The sequence below is a fragment of the Dunckerocampus dactyliophorus genome, chromosome 15 (genome assembly GCF_027744805.1).
Source record: "Dunckerocampus dactyliophorus isolate RoL2022-P2 chromosome 15, RoL_Ddac_1.1, whole genome shotgun sequence".
NCBI lineage: Eukaryota > Metazoa > Chordata > Actinopteri > Syngnathiformes > Syngnathidae > Dunckerocampus > Dunckerocampus dactyliophorus.
In genome coordinates this window covers 15,984,945-16,005,000 of record NC_072833.1, presented here as the reverse complement: position 1 = coordinate 16,005,000, position 20,056 = coordinate 15,984,945, and the positions used below count along the sequence as shown (strand labels likewise).

Sequence of the window (20,056 nt, the reverse complement as noted above, 5' to 3'; positions counted from 1 at the left end):
AGACATTTTGCTGACGGGACAGGTTTGGGGACAGACTTGTCTTTGAATGTACTCACACTAGGCCAATTATACCATGCTTGGGCCCACTTCACATCTGAAGTCCGGCTCTTGTGAGTGGTCTGATCCGTCCTCACGTTTGGTATTCTTTCCTTTCTTTGGCATGCTTGGAGGAGGTGTGCTAGAGCTCAACATGGCAGAGTCGTAGGTTGACTGTAATGCGATTGCTTTTCACAAGCTAATGCGAACCGATGGCATGTATAAAATAAATAAATAGAAAGACTCAAATAATTAAAGTCAAAACCCAAAACGTGCTCGCTTGCCTGCACTAAGTTTGTGTGCGTAGTAAAGAAGTGTCATTTAATCAGTGCATTGACTCTTTTCACAAGTAATGACAACTGCCACTTTGCACGATGGAAATAATCAGAACGATTCCAAATAAGACTGGAAATAATCCATAAAGTCATGGAAATTGCAGGATTACAGCAGTGATGGCACAAGCAAATGGGCACAGGCAACAAATACTCAGGCCGTGTCCATGCAGAAATGTTTCTGGGAATTTTTTTTGGCGGGTTGAAAAAAATTCACGTCACACTGTGCGGGATTGGTAATTAGTTGCATCCAGATGGAAATGAATCACTGGGTGAAAACGATGTAATACACAAGGCACACCTACGTGCGACGCTATAAACAGATGGAACACACGTGACACACCAAACTATAGAAGAAGAAAGAACACATGCGCATAACTCCGTTGTCTTCCACTTCCCAAGCCGCGTCTAGGCTTAAGATGACGGGGAATTACTTCTGCAACTCATTTTGGAGCATAAGACAACAAAATATCAGGATATTGTCGACTCATGCCAGTCCAAATATTCATATATTATGTTGGCTTGTCGTCAATACTCACATCTGGTCATGTTGACGGGACGGGTTGGTAACGTCATTGTTTTCATGAAGAAGCGGTTTGGCCTGTCTATATGGAAACGGCAAGCTGGTCTTTTCAGATTTTCCCACTCTGGAACCCACCCATCAATCCATTTTCTATGGTGCTTCTCCTCATTAGGGTCGTGGGGGCATGCTGGAGCCTATCCCAGCTGACTTCGGGTGACAGGTGGGGTACACCCTGAACTGGTCGCCAGCCAATCGCAGGGCACATACTGTATAGTCAAACAACCATTCACGCTCACATTCATACCTATGGACAATTTTGAGTCGCCAATTAACCTAACATGCACGTTTTTGGAATGTGGGAGGAAACCGGAGTACCAGGAGAAAACCCACACATGCACGGGGAGAACATGCAAACTATACTCCTGACTGTGTGGCCAACATGCTAACCACTAGACCACAATGCGGCCCACTCTGGAAGCCGTTTTCAAAAAGTATTTTTTCAGGGCGCCCAAAACACAATTTCCGTGGGGATGAAGGGCTGAAACAGTAAAATACTTTGCTGTTTTAACCTGAAAACGTTTCTGTGTAGACAGCCCCTTAGTGGGGGCCAGAAGAGGGAGGAGGAATCGCACCTAGGTTCAACACTGTTCGAATGGCCTAGTATGAGTATGTCTTTAGTGTAGAACTTTTACGCAAACGTCTACTAGATTTATTTTCTTTTAAAGCAATGTATATTAATCGAATATGGTCCAAACAGGAGAGATGTGTAGAAGACTGGCCAGAGGACAGTCCTCAGCTCCAGCCCGACTTTAAACCAGTAAGCAAACCCTTTTATTAATTTGCACTCCCGTGGAGATCTTGAGCCATGTCTGTGTTTTTTGTCTTCTAAGGCAGGGAAGTTTCGACTCCGACGTGAATCTCTGAGAGTAAGAGTTTTTATAAATTGACTATGAAGGGGAAAAAAATGTAAGCCAACAAAGCCAAGCCTTTCTTTTCAGGTGAAGATGGACTCCGAGGAAGGAGGAGGAAGCGGAGAAGATCAGGATGATGCTGGAAGTCAGGGCAAGGTGACTCATCATTGTTTGTGTACTACCTGTATCTTTATTCTTAAACACAACATCAGCTGAGGTGTGAACATGTGCTACAGAAAAAGGAGAGGAAGTTCTCCCTGATGTCCAGAAGAGGCTCAAAGGTAAACCAAGCACCTACAAATTAAACATTTTGTTTGTTTGCGCTAACAAAGATGTTCACTTACCAGGACAAACTTCCTGGTGACGACAGTAGCTTGACCTCACCTACTCAACACAAATCATCACAGGTACCCATCAGGAATTAGCCCACATCATTCCAAGTAAGATGAAGAGAAGGAGCATTCTTCCTGTATCCGATCTTCTCTTCTCAGGACTATTTCTACGAGATGAACGAGTCACCAGCAGAGAAGGAAGATGGAGAACAAAGTTGGTCGGACACCAAAGTAGGACATTGTCTTTTGCCTTTCAACCTTGTAGTCTTTGTTCAAATCCGACCATTGCGTCTTCTTTTTTTGGTGTGAAGAAGCAGCCTCTGAAGAAGAAAGTCAACCAGCTGCTGAGGCGTGCGTCCACCAGCCTCCTCCACAGACACCCGGCTGCTGAAAGCAAGGTAAATATCATGTGACATGCAGTTGAAGGCGCTGTAAGTGTGGTAATTGATTTTCTTCTCCCCATCATGTAACAGGACAACAACTTAATGAAGAAAAGGATGCAAATGAGAGAGTCCACTGCCAGATGGTGCTCTCAGGTATCACTCACACACACGCCCAAACACACTTGCTAGTATTATCAAATTGGACTACAAGGTCAACCCATTCCAGGAGGATGGAAAATTTTCTACGACTTTCAAAAAAAATTTCCCATAGGAAGTAGTGGTGTAAGTGGTAACTATTGCAACAACATCAGTAGGGTAAAACTAACCTGTCTCACGACAGTCTAAGCCCAGCTCATGTTCCCTATTAGTGGGTGAACAATCCAACGCTTGGTGAATTCTTCTGCACAATGATTCAACGTGAAGATTATAGATTAACATGACGATATTTCTCATTTCGAGAACAGGTAAGACATGTGAATGATAATACATGTAATACGGAAGTGGCAGTGCGTGAGGCAGGATTGGAACCGCACAAGTGCTTTGCGCACACTATAAACCTTGCAATCCAACCTACCTTGGCGTTCCCAGTGTGGTGTGAATGTCCAAGGTCAGATGCGAACCGAAACATACACTAACTGAATGAATTTTTTCCATAAGAAATAATGTAAATCAAATTAATCTTTTCCAGAATGCCAAAAATGTTAACACAAAACATGTGTTTATAGTTTTACGTTGATGAAAAATGCATATAATTACATATACAGTAAATGATGAATGAAAGTGATAAATAAACGTTTAATGGTACTTTTACCTTGATTGAAGATGTGACTGTTCCCAAAGACACGATGTGGCAGCGAGATCAACACAGACACCACGTTCCTGTTTTGTCATCAGTTATTTATTGAATTTAATAATTTCTCACCTTCTTTATCAAATGCTGGTACTTGCAACTTAGTTTGAGGTGATGAACACTATTGAATTCAATAAATAAGTCAGGGCAAAACAGGAAGGCGGTGTCTATGTTGATCACGCTACCCCATTGTGACGTTCAAGAAACACGTCTTCGGAGAAGGTAAAAGTAACCAAAAATGTTCATTTAGCCCTTTAATTCATCATTTATACAGTATGTATTTATATGCATTTCAAATTGTTTTATACATAAAATGTGTGGCTTTCTGGAAAGGATGAATTGGATTTGCAGTAATGACTTCATTTATCACGGTTAACTGGTTCCAGGTGAATTTCCGTGGAGTAGGATTCCTTATATCTAAATCAAATATTTTTGTTGTTAGAGTAACGAAAACCTTCTACATACGTTTTTTAACATCATTGACCAGTTTAGAACACTACATTTTATGAACGCCTTTTAATGCCTTATACTGTACTTTATTTGGATTTTATTTAATTTAGCCATTTTTATGCTTGGAAATGTAAATGAAAATATGATAGAGTAAAGGCAGCTGCATAATAAAAATGCATCTACGGCCATCTTGTGAAGTTAATAAAAACTACATCAGAAGCTTGCCTACAGCCACAGTGGTTAATGCCAACAATGCTTTTGTTAGACCACCTTGTGACTATAGGAGACGCTGCGTTTAAATGAATAAAAGTGTTTATTAGTGCATTTGTAGTATATTATATAATAAACTTTTTGTACCCTTCTTGTAGATGAGGCTCCCATCTTCTCATCTTCATATAATGATGGATGAATTAGGTTTTTCATATTAATTTTGTTGCAAAGGTGTTTAAATTTAAAGGTGCCATCGCGTGGATGTGGCCTAACTTTCCATCGTTGACATAGCAAACCAGTTGAGACTGAAATCAACGATCAATGACTATATTATTAAGTGAACTGCTGTTAATATTAGGACACTCAGAGTGACATGGCAAAACTTGTAAATGATGTGAAACCGGTTCCCCAGGAGGCCATGTTGGACAACAACATGAATGAGGAAGAAGAAATGGGGCAAGAGGAGGCTGACAGCTACACTAGTGTACGCCCTTTTGAATTCCAGACTCTTCCACAGCAGCAGGTGATGGACACTGTAGTTGGCATTATCTTGTGTTTATTTGTCTCTATAGAAGGGCAAGAAAAAAATGAAGTTCAAGTTTGTCTCTACGGAAGAGCAACCCAAGGGGGCTTATGGTTTCCGCAATCGCACAGACTCAAAGGAGCATATGTTTGAAGATGTGGACCAGTTAAAAAGTCTTCATTCCACCAGACAGGTAGTTTTATTTACATATACAGTATAATGTGAGATGTACATGTCTCACTGCATCGATGTCCTTAGGGTGGCCTCCTGGACATGAACGGCGTCACCTCTGCTAGCATGCCCGCTGGATTAAATGACGAATTATATTGGCCAGAGGACTACAAATCTGTAACTTCCTCATCTTGGAATTCTACATCAGCTTTCGGCTTCCTGTTCTGACCTGACTTTTTTTCTTTTCTCCTCCAGCATAAAAAATCAGGAAAGAAGAAAGGGCTGCACTTGGCTCGCCGCAGCTCCAAGGTGCTTTTTTGTTGTTTGTAATGTGGAATAAGCAACCTTAAAGCAAGGTCTGACTGGTTTTGTTTTGCACCTAATAACAGGAGAACATGCTGAACGCCAGCTTCCCAGATGACAAGCTGGATGATGAAGAGCTGAATGCAGATGGCTACAAGCAGGTACTTCTTCTCTAATCATTTAGAGTATTTATGATGAAACCTGTCAGTGAAGTGTCATCAGTGCTGTAATTATAACTGGAACGTTATCTACCAAACCTGCCAAAATGAATTAGTTAACTGGAAGCAGGCCATAATTGGAGAGAGGTTGTGAAAACTTGTTACATATAACAAGTTTTTTTTTTTTTTTTTTTACTTTAACTCATTCAATACCAGCCATTTTTCAAAAGGCAACCCCTTCAGTACCGGGCATTTTAGATGATTTTGACTGACTTTTTTCAAGGCACACAGAATATTGTGTTCTATGGCTATATAAACATGGAACCTACCGAAAGAAAGATTAGAATCCCGTCTTTCATCAGGAAAAAAAGTGTCTTTCTACGTTTTTCCCTTCTTTAGTAATCAGCAGTGGAACATAGGTAAGTTTCAGGAAAATATCAGTTGAAACGGGAGAAAACAAGCTTTTTGTGAAAAGATACATTTCAAGCAGAGCTCTCACTTTCACACAAATATTTTTTACTTTTGTGACAGCTCAAATATCTATACCATAACATAAACAACACAAAACATTTTTTTTTTAATATGAAAATAATAATTTTTTTTTTTTTACAAATATAACATCATGAACTACTGTAATTTCCAGTGTTTAAGCCGCACCCACTAAATTTTGAGATAAAAACAGTTTTGTACATGTAAGCCGTACCCGACTATAAGCCTTGGTGCTGCCAGGGCCCGTAACCGGTGGCTCTCTGGTGGTAGGGGCTTGGCCTGGCTCTGTGGGCAGGGCTTGCTGGGTGGTAGGAGGTAGTCCCTCCCCTTTCATACATTCTCTGTGACAATTACACGTTCAGAGATATGCACACATTTACTGTATACATACTCGCTTATTTTATCCATTATGCTATCATGTTGTTGGTTTAATTACAGTGATGGTGATGTCAGCAATTAGATTATAGTTATTACAATTGTGTGCATTACTATTGTCATTCTGTTCACTATTATGGTTAATATTTTTATTACTACTATTACCACTAATAACTATGATTGTTTCAATTCAGTATTATCACTGTGAATGTTGATATTTTGTTATTTTCATCACGGTCTTTATGGCTAGTCCTGTTTGTTTCTGTTGTTTTGTTATTGTTGTTGCAATTGTTGTTGCTGTTGTTCTTGTCTTTCTCTGTACTGTCCCCCTCTTGTTCCCGCACTCCCCCCTCTGTTTTCTTTTCTATCTCCTCCTGCTCCTGTCCGGCTGCTCCAAATTTGCATAACAATAAATATCAAATAAAGTCAAATAAAACCTATATAACAGGGAAGAGTGTCTTACACTTTTCCCTGGCAGAACAAATCTGTTTAGCATGTAAGGGCATTTAATCAACAATACTATCTGCCCCAATAGCTGGACAGGACAAACAAGAAAAAGAGCTAGCTCACTGCCGCCAGAGAGGCAGTGAGAGCCAGGCAAAATGTGCAAACAAAGATGACAGAAAGTCGAATGAGATTGAAACGTGAGCGATCACACACACTGGCATGTAAAGACAGGATGGGTCGCGTACTTTTATCTGGTCACACATGTGCAAGTGCCAACAGGGTGGACAGGCGATTACAGTGCATGCTTATCAAAATAAAGCGTGGTGAAACATTTTTATGATATTTTAAATTGTTTTCAAACCAATAGTGGTCAATATGTGCATAAATAATAAGGTATACACAGTATGTAGCATATACAATACATCGTTTCATACAACATATTACTTACGATTGTTTTCAAGTATAAAAAACAAACTCATTTTGAAGGTGTGGCGGATTTTATTTTGTCGTGGCTTTGCGCCAAGATCAATTATATATAGCGGAAACCCTGTAATCCTCCGACTTGGCAATTAAATTCATTCATTCATTCAGCAGAGCATAAAAATATATTTAATACATTTGACTGGCTGTGCTCCGTTTGTTGCTGTTGTCAAAAAAACATGCCGGCATTTCCTCTCTGTGGAAGGATGGCAGTGACAAGCACCTTCCAGCTTAAGCACGCCCCACCCCTTCAGGATGAAGCGACTACTCCTCCCGTATGACATTTCTCTGTATTTTATTGTCTGATTAGCAAAAATAATGATGTCACACTTGCACACATTACATTAAAGACATTACACAGGCTGTAGAAAGTTATGGTATAAGATGAACCTTTCCAAAACATTCTATTATTGCCGCCATGCTGACAAACAAAAACCGGCTGGCGCCATTATTCAGTGCACTCAGTGCACATGCTGCATGCAATCAGTAGGCAGGGCTTGCACACTAAGGGGCCTATTCTCACATTTGCACTTAAGTGTTTTTCTACACGTTTGTAGTTGCACATTTCCATTATTCATATTCTCCCATCCAGATTCCTGACATGCCCTGATAGCGTAGACCACACCTTAAAGTCGTGAATGAAGGCAGGCTTATGTGAATCATTGACAAAGGAGGCGATCTTTGTCATGACGTCATTTTTTATAGGCTAACACTTGTGAATGGATTAAGATATAAAATAATACAATAATTTCAATATTATTGTATGTAGTCATTGAATCAATATGTCAGTTGAGTTTCGCGACTATGTTGCAGTCAGGGGTGGACTGGGACAAAAATGTGACTAAGGACATTATGGTTCAGACCGGGACCGCCCGATCCCCCATTATGAACCTCCTTTTCTTTTTATAAAGGTGTCCACGGTTGGGATTGAACGTGCGCCCTCTGCATTGCAAGGGAGCGCCATATACCGCTACACCAGTGCTTCTCAAATAGTGGGGCGGGACAAGGGGGCCCGGTGAACTGTCAGGGGGGTGTGAGAACTAGAGAGTACTTTCAGTGTTAGTGCAGACCTGCCAACATGTCCAAATTTATCACACTCAACATGCAATTTGACTCTTGAATACGCTTGTATGCTTCACAGCTCTTCATTTTGTTGCATTTTCCTGGTTTCAGTTTCGAGTTCAGTCTGTACAGTAAAGATAAATCCATCCATCCATTTTCTATGCCGCTTATCCTCACTAGGGCGTGGGTATGCTGGAGCCTATCCCAGTTGATTTTGGGCACAAGGCAGGGTACACCCTGGACTGGTTGCCAGCCAATTACAGGGCCCATATAAGGACAGAAACTTTCTCAGTAGTATTTCAAATCGGCGATGTGGCGTGAAAACATTTTTTTCCCCTGCAGCGGGCATGACAGGAAATAACTGAGAACCACAGCGCTACACCAACAGAGACTGTCGACAAACGCAATGTGTCTGATGTGTCACGGCAGCGATGCGCACCCTTTAAGATCCAGCAGGTGTCAGTATTGAGCAACACAGTGACACAGTATCGATACAATTTGGGTAATGGGCCGCAACACTTCATGAGGCCTCATCTACCCATTACTAGTAAAAAGTAACTGTGGATGAAAGTTTGTTTCACTTGTTGTATACTTTAGCGATCCTGAACTTGCGTGTGATGTGAAAAGTTAAGAGTTGGGTCCAACTGTTGCTGTGAACGCGTCAGGGGGAGTTTTGGGTGTGTGGGCGTGATTGGGGAGAGTGACATTTGATAGTTAGGTTGGCTGTATTTTTCTGTTATTGTACGTTCTTGCTCATCCTTGTGGCTTGGTTGTGGCCAACAGCAACCTGTTTTGTTTAATAAAGCAAGTGTTGATTTGTCACCTTGAGCACACACATGTGTATACCATATTTTTTTTGTCCTTCTTTTAGAAAAAAAACAAATTCAAGTCTCCGGTCCCTCCTCTGGTGCCCTTGCGCAAACAAAAGCCGATCCACAATTCACCTGAACTGGGGGAGCTATTCCCACACAGCCATGCTGATGCTGCGCAGGCGTCTTGTGTATGTTTTTTATTTTATTCCCATTGCTGCGTTTTTCCAAGAGCTTTGGCTTAATTTGTCCCCTTTCAACAGTCTGACCACTGGCTGGACTCTGGAAAACCAGGCCGGAATCCCAAAGTAGACTACGACTGCGAAGTGGATGACCTGGGAATCTGCAAACCGGTAATCAGGTCACGCTGATGTCACTTCTTTTCTGGAGGGACTCAACTCTTTTTTTGTTTTCTTTTTTTTTAGCAGAAAAAGTTAAAGCGCAAACCATTTCGAAAGCCCAAATCGAAGGTGAGCATGGTCTGAGGTTTGGTCTGAGGAACGTGCAAATGTTTACTCACATGCACTTGAAACTGTGTTTCTTGTCAGAACAAAGTGTGGGATGGCGGCAATGAGGACTCAGCAGGCAACCACATGTCAGAGGCGGCTCGGGTCAGTTTTTAACATCATTCTCAGAATTTGAACTGGCTTGAGTCTGCTCAAAAACTGAGCTTAAGATGGAAAATTAGATAAACGTGCCGTGTGAAATGTAAACACACAACAGTGTGACATGTGTGTCAACTTGTTTGTCGACATACCGCTCATATCGGGGGAACAAAGCGGTCATGTCTCCATGTTGATGGGAATGTTGCTAGCTTAAACGCTAATGGTGTCCTTTCCCTTCCTAGGCTGAATGGATGGCGGCTGAGAAGGATGGGTATGCGGCAACGGGTTTGGAGGACAGCGAGGGCGACGGAGTGAGTGTGTCTTCATTGTGTCTGACCCCACGGTAGCTAGTGTGTAGAAGATGTCGCTTTATTCTTGCTCTCTGTTTTGTAGGACACGGACAGCTTGATGGAGTGGTGGCACACAGTGGAACGTGAGTCATATACTACTCTGTTCACAGTGTGACACGCCGCTTAGTCAATCAGAAAGAAAAAAACATCTTCATCTTCACCGGTTGCTTGGTCGTCTTTCAGAATGGGATGAGCTGCCATCAGATGAAGAGGACAAAAGTAATGATTCCAAGTAGGTGGTTTTTCAATTGTCCTGGATGCCTCCCTGGTGAGGAGACACCAGGACAGAAAGATAGTACTGTTAAAGGTTCCATATTATATAAGGACATGCAATATCAGACATGTAATATCATGTCTGTAATCTATTTAATCAGATAAAGCATCAAGACACATTTTGTTTGATACCTTACTCACTTCCCTAACTTCAGTATTAAGGAAGTTACATTTTGTTGTGAGGTATTATGCTGTCGATCCCTATTGTTTTACCCTTGACTTAAGACACAAGCAGCGATCGAGAACGATCATCAATTTAGAGTGATGCAACAACGCAAAACTCCATAGCTTTCTTATTATTTATCCGAACTGTTTGTGTATTTCAGCATTTGGAAAGTATTAGAACTGTTTTTATCTTAATGGACTTGGAATATTTAACATAATTCACTGGTTCATTAATTTGATAAGTAATTCCGGGTAAAAAAAACAGTTTCGCATCATTTTGACAAAGATTTTGACAAAATTTCACATGAGCACTGATAAATACCGTAGCTAACTCGGAATCCTACATACCTTTTTATCATAGTGTGATGTTGCAATCCTTCTATTTGTACGGGTTGAACTTGAGCTTCACTTTCTTTGTCCACTCGCAATCACTGTGGTTCAAGTCTCCATATAAATCGGATAACAAATTTAAGAGGAAAGTTGAACAAACATGATAAACCAGCATACAAAGTGTATGAATTAGGGCCATCCATAGTTAACTCGTAATGAATCACAATTAATCGCTGATAGGTTTTTATCTATAATAAGTAGGGCTTAGGGGTGCTCCGATCAATCGGCCACCGATCAGTATGGGTCGATTTTTGTGAAAAATCACAAGATCGGCAAATGCTGATAAATTCCTTTCAAAGCCGATAGCTGTGGCTAGCAGTGTTGCAGGCCGCAGTGATCCTTTCGTGCAGTGTCTTGCCCTAACTAACGTCTCTCACTTCCCCTCCCACAAAACAATGCCAATCATGTCTGCCGTGTGGAACTTAACTGCCAACACATGCCACGGAAACTATCTTGCGCTTTAATACGGCATTTGAAGAACAAACAATTGACAGAGTATGGTGCGTTTTCGAGGCTCACGGTGTGATCATTATTCAGACGGCAGCTAACGCAGGTATGTGGCTAACACTCACGCGAATGTGCGTGACAGTCAGAAGGCTAAGCTAATAGCCCGAAAAATAACTGAATTCATGGGACGAGATGACCAGCCTTTCTCAGCAGTGGAAGACAGGCTTTGGCAGACAGACAGTAATGAATCTCAGAGCCCCACAGTACACAGTATCTAGCATTCCGAGACAGTGAGTAAAGGCATTCATTTACAACACATTGACATTGTCATTAATAGGCATACAGGTTATTTTTACCAGTTTCTGTTTCACACTAAAAGAGAAGATGTGGTTCTTTTTATAAAAACCTATGAATTCGAGAGCCAAGACCAGTGTGACCTCCCATTTGCCTCATTACCGTATAAGCTGATTCAGAGCATCCCAAACATGTTCATTGGGTGACATGTCCAGTGAGTATGCTGGCCATGCAAGAACTGGGATATTTTTCAGCTTCCAGGAATTTTATATACAGTAGATCCTTGGAACATGAGGCTGTGCATTGTCATGCTGCAACATGAGGTGATGGTCGTGGATCAATTACACAGCAATGTGCCTCAGAATCTTCTCACGGTATGTCTGTGCATTCAAAATGCCATCAAGAAAATGCAGATGCAAATGCATATCAAGTGGCCCATGGTGGAGTTATGGTATGGGAAGGTGTAAGTTATGGACAACAAATGAACGTAGACAGGTTTAGGATCTTTGAGTTCAGCTGTTTAATAATGGGAGCAAAAACAAAAGTGTTGCATTTATGTTTGAGTACGGTTGTCTCTTGCCACATTGCGATTTAAATTTCACGGCTTCACGCTCACGTACATACATTAATTAATAAATCATGCTGTTTCATTGTTGAATATGGCCTATTATTAGTCCAAAAATGCATATTTAAGCAAGTTGTATGTAATATTTTCTGCTGAAATTAAGCATTTTCAAGCATAAAAATGGCTAAATGAACTGAAACACTAATGTAAACCATTTATACAAGCAAGCAAATAGTGAATGAAGTATTCCACACTGGTCACTAGGTGTCAGTAATTAAATGAACAACTAATGATTACTGTAATGATAACACGGGCTCATGTTGCTGCAAAAACTCAACTCTGAACCCCCGATGACACTTCCTGTCCTCCACACGGAACACATTTTCTGGGACACACACGAGCTTGACTTTTATTTATGTCTTATTACTTATTTTCTCTGATTATATCTACTATATTGGGTACCACAAAAGTAAAGGTGACTATAGGGGTGTTATTTCATGTATAGTGGGCTCTAATAATGTTAAAAAAAACATATTTAGAAGGTCAGAAACAAGTTGTCTATGCTCTTACTATGAAATTATTCAATTTATAAAGAAGGAATCCTACTTTGCGGAAATTCACTTATCGCGGTCGGGTCTGGACCCGATTAACCGAGATAAACAAGTGATGACTGTGTATATTATAGTATTTTAGTAAGCCCTACTGGGAACACAAAACTCCAACAGAGTGTATGTCTCCAAGAAGCACTATTGTGCACTTTGTATACTTTTTACATACAGTATACACGCTGTATTTGTCCAACGTAATAGATGCCATATATCACATACAAAACATACCATTAAGTAGTGGGACAGGAGGACACAAACGTAGCATAGCTATGTGAGCTACGGTGCTAAAATTACACATTTAACAGCAACATCATGCTGTGTTAGCCTATTCACTGAAGAAAACTTCACAGCTCCCACTCCTGTAGCTGACTGACGGATAGTTGGCAAAGCTCCATGCTTTATATTAAGATTTGTAGTGACGTCTGCTTTTTTACATAAGCTGTCCTCCATGAAGTGGTGGGTTAATACACGGGGAGCGCTCATCTAGCTAGGTGCGGGTCAGAGACGGTATCATGTCCATAAGTAAGTGTTTTTTCCCTCATGAAAAAAAGCTGCAACTTCAAAAGTGAGCGTCTGAGTGCCCCTTCTCTCAAAAGTGGAGCAAACAAGTGAGGAAGATGATTTTTGTCATGTTTGATGCTCATGAACAGGCTCCTAGGACACATATTACTGTTTGAATGTAATTTTGCATAGTAGGGGACCTTTAACAACATTCCCTCTGGCAGATCCTTCACTGTCTTGGCCGAAAAGGTTCAGCGAGGCCTGCGCGTCTTCAACAAAGTCTTCACGGAGCGCGCCGAGGTCTTCTGGCAGTACATCATCGTACTGCACGCCCTCGCTGACGACATCAGGATCTTCCACCAGAAAGCCAAGGCGGCCGGCATCACTGGTGGCACCACGGCGGCCGTTGGTGGCGTGACGGCCATCGCCGGCCTGGCCTTGGCCCCGTTCACCTTCGGTGCCTCCCTCATTGTCACAGCTGTTGGTGTGGGTGTAGCAACCGCTGGAGGGATCACCACAGCCTCGGCAACCATCTCGGATAACGTCAACAACATGCAGGAGCGCAAGAAGGTGAACTGTGTGTGTGTGTGTGTGTGTGTGTGTGTGTGTGTTTGTATGTGGTTTTCTTTCTGGCTGCAGCTGCATGTGTTGTTATCAGGTGGAGGGTGTGCTGCAGGAATACGATCTCCACTTTCAGGACGTGGCCAAGATTCTTCACTTTGTCAATCACGGCATCTACAAACTGCGCGGGCATCCTTTCCTTCGCTCAGGCACGCAGCACTATTCCGAGGACTGGGAGGTGCGCAAGGCAGTGCAGATGATCAGCCTGGTGGACTCGCCCATTATGCAAGCTACGGAGGTCACCGACAGGAACTTGGCCTTGCTCCAAAAATTTCAAAATGGCATTGACAAGTACTTCCTCAAGGAATCCCAGGGGCTAAAGAAAGGCTGCAAGAAGGAGTTTGTGGCTCAGATAAAGGAGGTTGCCAATGTGCTCAATGATGGAGTGGTGGAGCTCAACGCCATCAGGGAAGAGCTACAGAACGCAGTTGGGAACTTTTAAACGTTGGGGAACAGCTGCACCTAGTGGCGGAAATATGGAAGTGCTCCGTGATGGGACGAAATACTGCATGATCACTGAAAGAAACACACTTTGGATAGCATGGTGGCCACGTGGTTAGCACAGGGAGGAGATCGGGATTCAGATCTCATTGTGGAGTTTGCATGTTCTCACTGCGTGTGTGGATTTTCTCTTCTACTCTCAGGTTCCTCCGACACACCCCAAGTATGCATGTTAGGCTAATGGGAGACTCTGAATTGTCAACAGGTGGGAATGTTTGTCTATGTGTGTCTTGTAATTGACTGGCGACCAGTCCAGGGTGTACCCTGCCTCATGCCTGAAGTCAGCTGGGTTAGGCTCCAGCTTACCCGTGACCCTAATGAGGACAAGTGGATGGAGGGAAATCCACCTTTTTGAAGCTGAAAAATTGTAGTTGTAAGTTGTCAGACCGCTTACAGTTGTCATGTATTTGATTTACACTTTTCAGCAAACACTATTGTTTTGTGGGTAAAGTGGTGTGACTCGCACCACAATGTGGCTTTGGATTTTTCCACTCTTTTTCACTGTACCATGAACAATAATAGCGCCCAGCAATCTAAACAACATACGATTTGATTGAACTGAGGAGCAGCAAAGAAAATATTTTTTTGTCTTGGAACATTATAGTATTTTTCCAGTATACATAAGGTGGCGTTGCAAATTATTACTTATACATTTGATAAAATTGCATATTAAAACCAATGTTATATTGCATGCACATGTACAGTATATACATTATGCCATAGTTTTCTATATGTGAATGTTTTAAAAATGTATCTTTTTAAATTTGCAAGTATTTTATTGTAAAAGTGAATGATGGAATAAAGAGTTTATAATGATCACTTCACATTTGTTGGAGGCAACTCGCCAGATGATGTGGAACTTTTGCTCAATTAGGACTGAAGTTTATGTTTTATTATGTATTTAATAGTTGAGACTCACTTGGTCCGGTTAATACTAGTTTAATATAAACTACGAGTAACTCATTTGTTAAGTTTAATGACTGTGTTGTTTCTTAATCAAGTTGCTAGTAGCGCCTATATTTAATTAGGAGGGCTTGCTATGTCTGGAGCTAAATTGCTAATTTGAAGTTTTCAAATACAGGCGGTCTTCTGGTTACGAACGTGTTCTATTCCTGCGACGCGTTGTAAGTTGAATTAGTGTTAGGCAGAACTTTTAGGCAGAACTTTTAAAATTAACACTTTTTAAAAACAGAATTCACCTAACAGAAGTGCTGAAGGCCATTTAACCTATCTATATATCAGTGCTGTCTGCTCACTATTGTTTACATCAGGGGTGACCAACGTTTTTCCTTGTGAGAGCTACTTTTACAAAATGAAAACGGCCAAGAGCTACTAATTTTTGTAACATTTATTTTCAGACCTTATTTTAAACCCAAACAAAGCGAATATGCTTGTTTTACCAGAACATTAACAAAATGCTGGTGTCCACAACTCACATTTTGTATTTCAGAATGCATTTCTTTCTACTGTTCTTTCATTATTAACTGAAAACCTGAATGAAAAGCACGCTTGCAGGCACCTCATGTGGTCGTGGGGGGCTACCTGGTGCCCGCGGGCACCACGTTGGTGACCCCTGGTTTACATCACTTGACTCCTCACAGGCAATTGAATTTGCGTGCGTAACGCAAACATATTCAGTTGAAATTGAAGCACATTTGTGAAATTGATGACATTAATTCACTGCAAAAAATATCAATTTGCCAACTGGTGATGTTTGTTCTATTGGTCCGTTCCTTGACTACCTTCATTCATTTGTATCTGTCTGTCTGTGACTGTCTTTGTAGAGGGAGGAATTTCTTAATTTTATTTTTTATGCGTTCATCCACTTCTTCAAAGTACCTCTGCTTACCGCTGTGTAGTACAGTAGTTAAAAATTGCTCTCCTACACCCATCTGCACTTGGGTGCTTTTCAGGAAAAGCTGTCTGCTTGTTTTGAAAATGTTTTTCAACGTTACATTTTTTTGTTGTTTGCCAATTTCTCACCACATATCAAGCACACGGGTAAGCCAGCGTCTTTGTAAGTGAAGGCATTCCGAATTAAACTCTATTTTCTTTCGAGATTTTTCTTTTCAGGGATGTATTCATGGCTATGGCTAGCTTCCCGCTTGAGTAATTCACTCAACAAGACGCCTTTTTTGTCATGCTTCCCTTGCTCATCCAATCAGCAGTGAGAACGCAGCCTAGATGCATTCACGGACTTGCGGTGAGTCAGATATTTCAAAGTCTTTATTCAGTCATTGACTTTACTATTTATATTTTTAATTAATTTACACCATTTTGTAAAAATCTGTTTTCACTTTGCATGAAAGCAGCTTCTTTTTCCAAATTCTTCGAAAAAATGCCAAACTACATTAATCTACTACCATGATTTCATTTACAATTTATAGCTTGAACAAATACTCAAACACATATAGAAAGAGGAGTACGAGTTTGTGGTGAACGAAAACAATAAAAAAAATATATCATTTTGTCATCTATTATGACCCCTCAAGCTGGAAATCACATGTACACAACATAAAGTGGCAAATCCCACTCCCTACTCCATACTCCTTTTCTGTGGTGTGACCCATATCTGAATGATTGTATGGTGATATGGGTAAACTACACAAAAAGTGCACTTAATTCACTAACTGTACTGAAAAAAAGGTTAGTTTGGATAATCCACAATGATAGTTATCGAGAACAACGAAGGCTTTATTCATCCATCCATCTGTTTTCTATGCCGCTTCTCCTCATTAGAGTCGCGGGGGCATGCTGGAGCCTATCCCAGCTGCCTTTGGGCGAGAGGCGGGTCGCCAGCCAATCGCAAGGCACATATAGACAAACAAAAATTCACACTCACATTCATACCTATGGACAATTTAGAGTCGCCAATTAACCTAACATGCATGTTTTTGGAATGTGGGAGGAAACGGAGTACCCGGAGAACACTCACGCGCGCACAGGGAGAACATGCAAACTCCACACACAAATGCCCAAGGGAGAATCTAACCCAGGTCTTCCCGACCTCCAGACTGTGACTGCGTGGCCAACATGCTAACCACTAGACGACGTGCGGCCCCGCTTCATTCACTGAATCACAATTACTGAAATTCATACATCTAGTCATCTAGTATAATTCCAAACAGCTAAGAGTAAGGTCTTCCTTTTATCTTATTGCTTAAAAAGACACAAACGTCCCCCAAGTGTGGTGCCCATGGATGCAGTTGTAATGACAAACGCATACGTACTTAAACAGTTCGATTTTTCTAACTTAGCCTCTACAATTTCTCAACTTGTTTATTAGATCCAGTACCTACTCTCTTGCTTAAAGGGATAGTTCTGATTTTTTGACATGAAGTTGTATGACATTTCCATCAGCTTTGCAGTCCAATAACAGAGACTTACTCCCCACCTGGTCTCATAATTCCAGTTCTGGTCAGATTTCTGTGATGAAGAACGTAGTTCCACTTAGTTGCTGTGGACAATTAAGTAAAGAGTTTGGCTGGTAAAAACAATATGCGTTCAAAAGATAAAAACATTTGCATCACAAAAATGCCTTCTTAAAAAGTCAAACCTCACCAAATGCTCTCCTGCTGTGGAACACATACGTAAACAAGATGGCCGCGGCGCTCCGTCGCAAAAGTAGATGCGAGCGTCTTCGTCACATACACATGAACGCACAGTAGCAGTGTGCAGGAATATGGCGGGAGACAGATATATAACGCCAAGTGTTTTGTGAGGTCTGATTTTTTTGAGAAGGCATTTTTGTGATGCAAACATATTAATCTTTTGAACGCATTTTGTTTTGAGAAGCTTCTTTACTTAATTGTCCCCAGCAACTAAGTGGAACTACGTTCTTCATCACGGAAATCTGAACACAACTGGACTTAGGAGACCAAGTGGGGGGTAAGTCGCTGTTATTGGACTACAAGGCTGATGGCAATGTCATACAACTTCATGTCAAAAAATCAGAACTACCCCTTTAAAGATGATATCCCACTGATTGGCACTGCTGTACTCAACATAATCAGTGTGTTTCGTGACAGGCTATGTACCACAATCATTTGAAGTGGCTGTAATTAAACCACTTCTTAAAAAAGCCAACCTCGATCCAGATGTCTTAGGTAATTATAGACCGATATCCAACCTTTGTTTTCCGTCCAAGATTCTAGAGAAAGCAGTTGCCAAACACTTAAACGACTTCTTACAAAACAATGATTTATTTGAAGACTTTCAGTCAGGATTTAGATTGCACCATAGCACTGAAACCGCACTCGTAAACATTACTAACAACCTCCTTGTTGCTTCAGAAAAAGGTCTTGTTTCTGTACTGGTCCTGTTAGATCTTAGTGTGGCATTTGACACAATTCACCACCACATTTTAATACAGAGACAAGCACATCTCATTGGCATGAATGGAACTCCCTTAAATTGCTTTCAATCTTATTTATCAGACCGCTTACAGTTTATATTAGTATTACTGCAATTTGAATATTGTTTCTTGTCATAATCATAAAGTCATTTCCCATTTCACCACAAAAGTGCGCTATCAATGAAATACAAACAATAGTTGGGCTGCAGTCCGCTGGTTGACTGTGGCCTATTATAAGTAAAAAAAGAAAAAGTATGCAAATTTCATGTATCCTTGGCCTAAAATAAGCATTTCCAAGCATAAAAATGATTAAATTAACTTAAATACAAATACAGTTTAAGGGATTAAAGGACGTTGATGAACAGTAGTCTACACTAGCCACTAGGTGTTATGAGTAACAAGCACCAGACTTGATCGCTGTCAACAACAATTATTGCAGGTTTGAATTATCTCACAACAGGCACAATAATAACAATAATAATCACTATTCTGGCCGTAAAACTAGCTAAAACTCACCTCTGAATCCCAGATGTCACCACCTGTCCACACATCTTGAAGACAAACACACACGAGCACGAGTCTTATACATGTCTGAAATATTTTTTTTCTCTGATTATATCTACTAAATTGGGTAATATGAGTGTAAAGGTGGGTTCCAAGCAACACAAGATGAGATGTAGATTTCCTGTGCGAGCACACGCGAATAACTGTTAGTGGACAGTAGACTTGATGGAGGTTGTGGGAAGAATTGAAATTTACGGGACGCATCCTCAGTAGTGTTACTCTGGGTCATAGGGTGTTTCGGCCTTTAACACTATACACCCTCACCAGAGGCGGCCAGCTGTAGGGTGATCAGTCCTCAGCTTGCGTCCCAAGTCCAATTAGCCAGGAGAATCACCTTGGACATCTCATGGGACTATGCATGGCAGGGGCGTCCTGTTCCCTGAGTCAAGCCTAAGCCGACCGCATACCTCCTGTCAACCTACTTGGCCCAACTGGGGTCGTTCCTCTTCATCCAGAGCCACTGGCTGCTTCTTTCTGCGGCCTCCGATGCAGCTTTGACGGCTGTGCGCTGAGCGACTATGGGGTTGTTATTCTGTGTCTAGAGGGCTCTAATAATATTTAAAAACGTATTTAGAAGGTCGTAAACAGATTTTCTATGTTCTAACTGTGAAAATGTTTGATTTATAAATAAAGAATCATACTTCATATACTACAAATGATAGCAAATAAGTCTCCCTGCGGCCATCATTTTTGTACATACTTTTGCATATCACTGTACAGTACTTTTGTATTTAGTTGTTGCATTTAGTTTTTGTTATAGTTATTGCACAGTATAAATGTAGCTTGGATATAGTTATTGTTTTCAAACTGCGTTTTTAAATTCATGTTGATTGTGTTGTATTTGTAGGATTTTTATTTTTGGTAAGATTTTTTTGTATTTATTTGTAATTTGTTAACCATGTAAACTGGTTGACAAATGGAGAAAAAACTTACACATTAACGACAACAGTAAAAACAATGCCATATAATTTCTT

The 20,056-nt window shown here is 41.0% G+C and overlaps 1 protein-coding gene across 1 annotated transcript in view; it reads left to right on the top strand.

Annotated features, from left to right (window-relative positions):
• si:cabz01007807.1 (uncharacterized) overlaps window positions 1-14,971 on the top strand; it is a 20,537-nt gene extending 5,566 nt beyond the window's left edge. Inside the window, exons 12-34 of the mRNA XM_054753485.1 lie at window positions 1-22; window positions 1,649-1,708; window positions 1,782-1,817; window positions 1,890-1,958; window positions 2,039-2,083; window positions 2,150-2,209; window positions 2,294-2,365; window positions 2,446-2,532; window positions 2,608-2,670; window positions 4,440-4,511; window positions 4,600-4,743; window positions 4,809-4,898; window positions 4,977-5,030; window positions 5,111-5,185; window positions 8,907-9,035; window positions 9,108-9,197; window positions 9,270-9,314; window positions 9,393-9,455; window positions 9,692-9,760; window positions 9,843-9,882; window positions 9,983-10,031; window positions 13,267-13,612; window positions 13,701-14,971. The exon at window positions 1-22 is cut by the window's left edge and continues 41 nt beyond it. Coding sequence (XP_054609460.1) covers window positions 1-22; window positions 1,649-1,708; window positions 1,782-1,817; window positions 1,890-1,958; window positions 2,039-2,083; window positions 2,150-2,209; window positions 2,294-2,365; window positions 2,446-2,532; window positions 2,608-2,670; window positions 4,440-4,511; window positions 4,600-4,743; window positions 4,809-4,898; window positions 4,977-5,030; window positions 5,111-5,185; window positions 8,907-9,035; window positions 9,108-9,197; window positions 9,270-9,314; window positions 9,393-9,455; window positions 9,692-9,760; window positions 9,843-9,882; window positions 9,983-10,031; window positions 13,267-13,612; window positions 13,701-14,105 — 2,185 coding nt within the window. The 3' untranslated portion in view covers window positions 14,106-14,971. The remainder of the gene's footprint in view (window positions 23-1,648; window positions 1,709-1,781; window positions 1,818-1,889; window positions 1,959-2,038; window positions 2,084-2,149; window positions 2,210-2,293; window positions 2,366-2,445; window positions 2,533-2,607; window positions 2,671-4,439; window positions 4,512-4,599; window positions 4,744-4,808; window positions 4,899-4,976; window positions 5,031-5,110; window positions 5,186-8,906; window positions 9,036-9,107; window positions 9,198-9,269; window positions 9,315-9,392; window positions 9,456-9,691; window positions 9,761-9,842; window positions 9,883-9,982; window positions 10,032-13,266; window positions 13,613-13,700) is intronic.
• The last annotated feature ends 5,085 nt before the right edge of the window (window positions 14,972-20,056 follow it).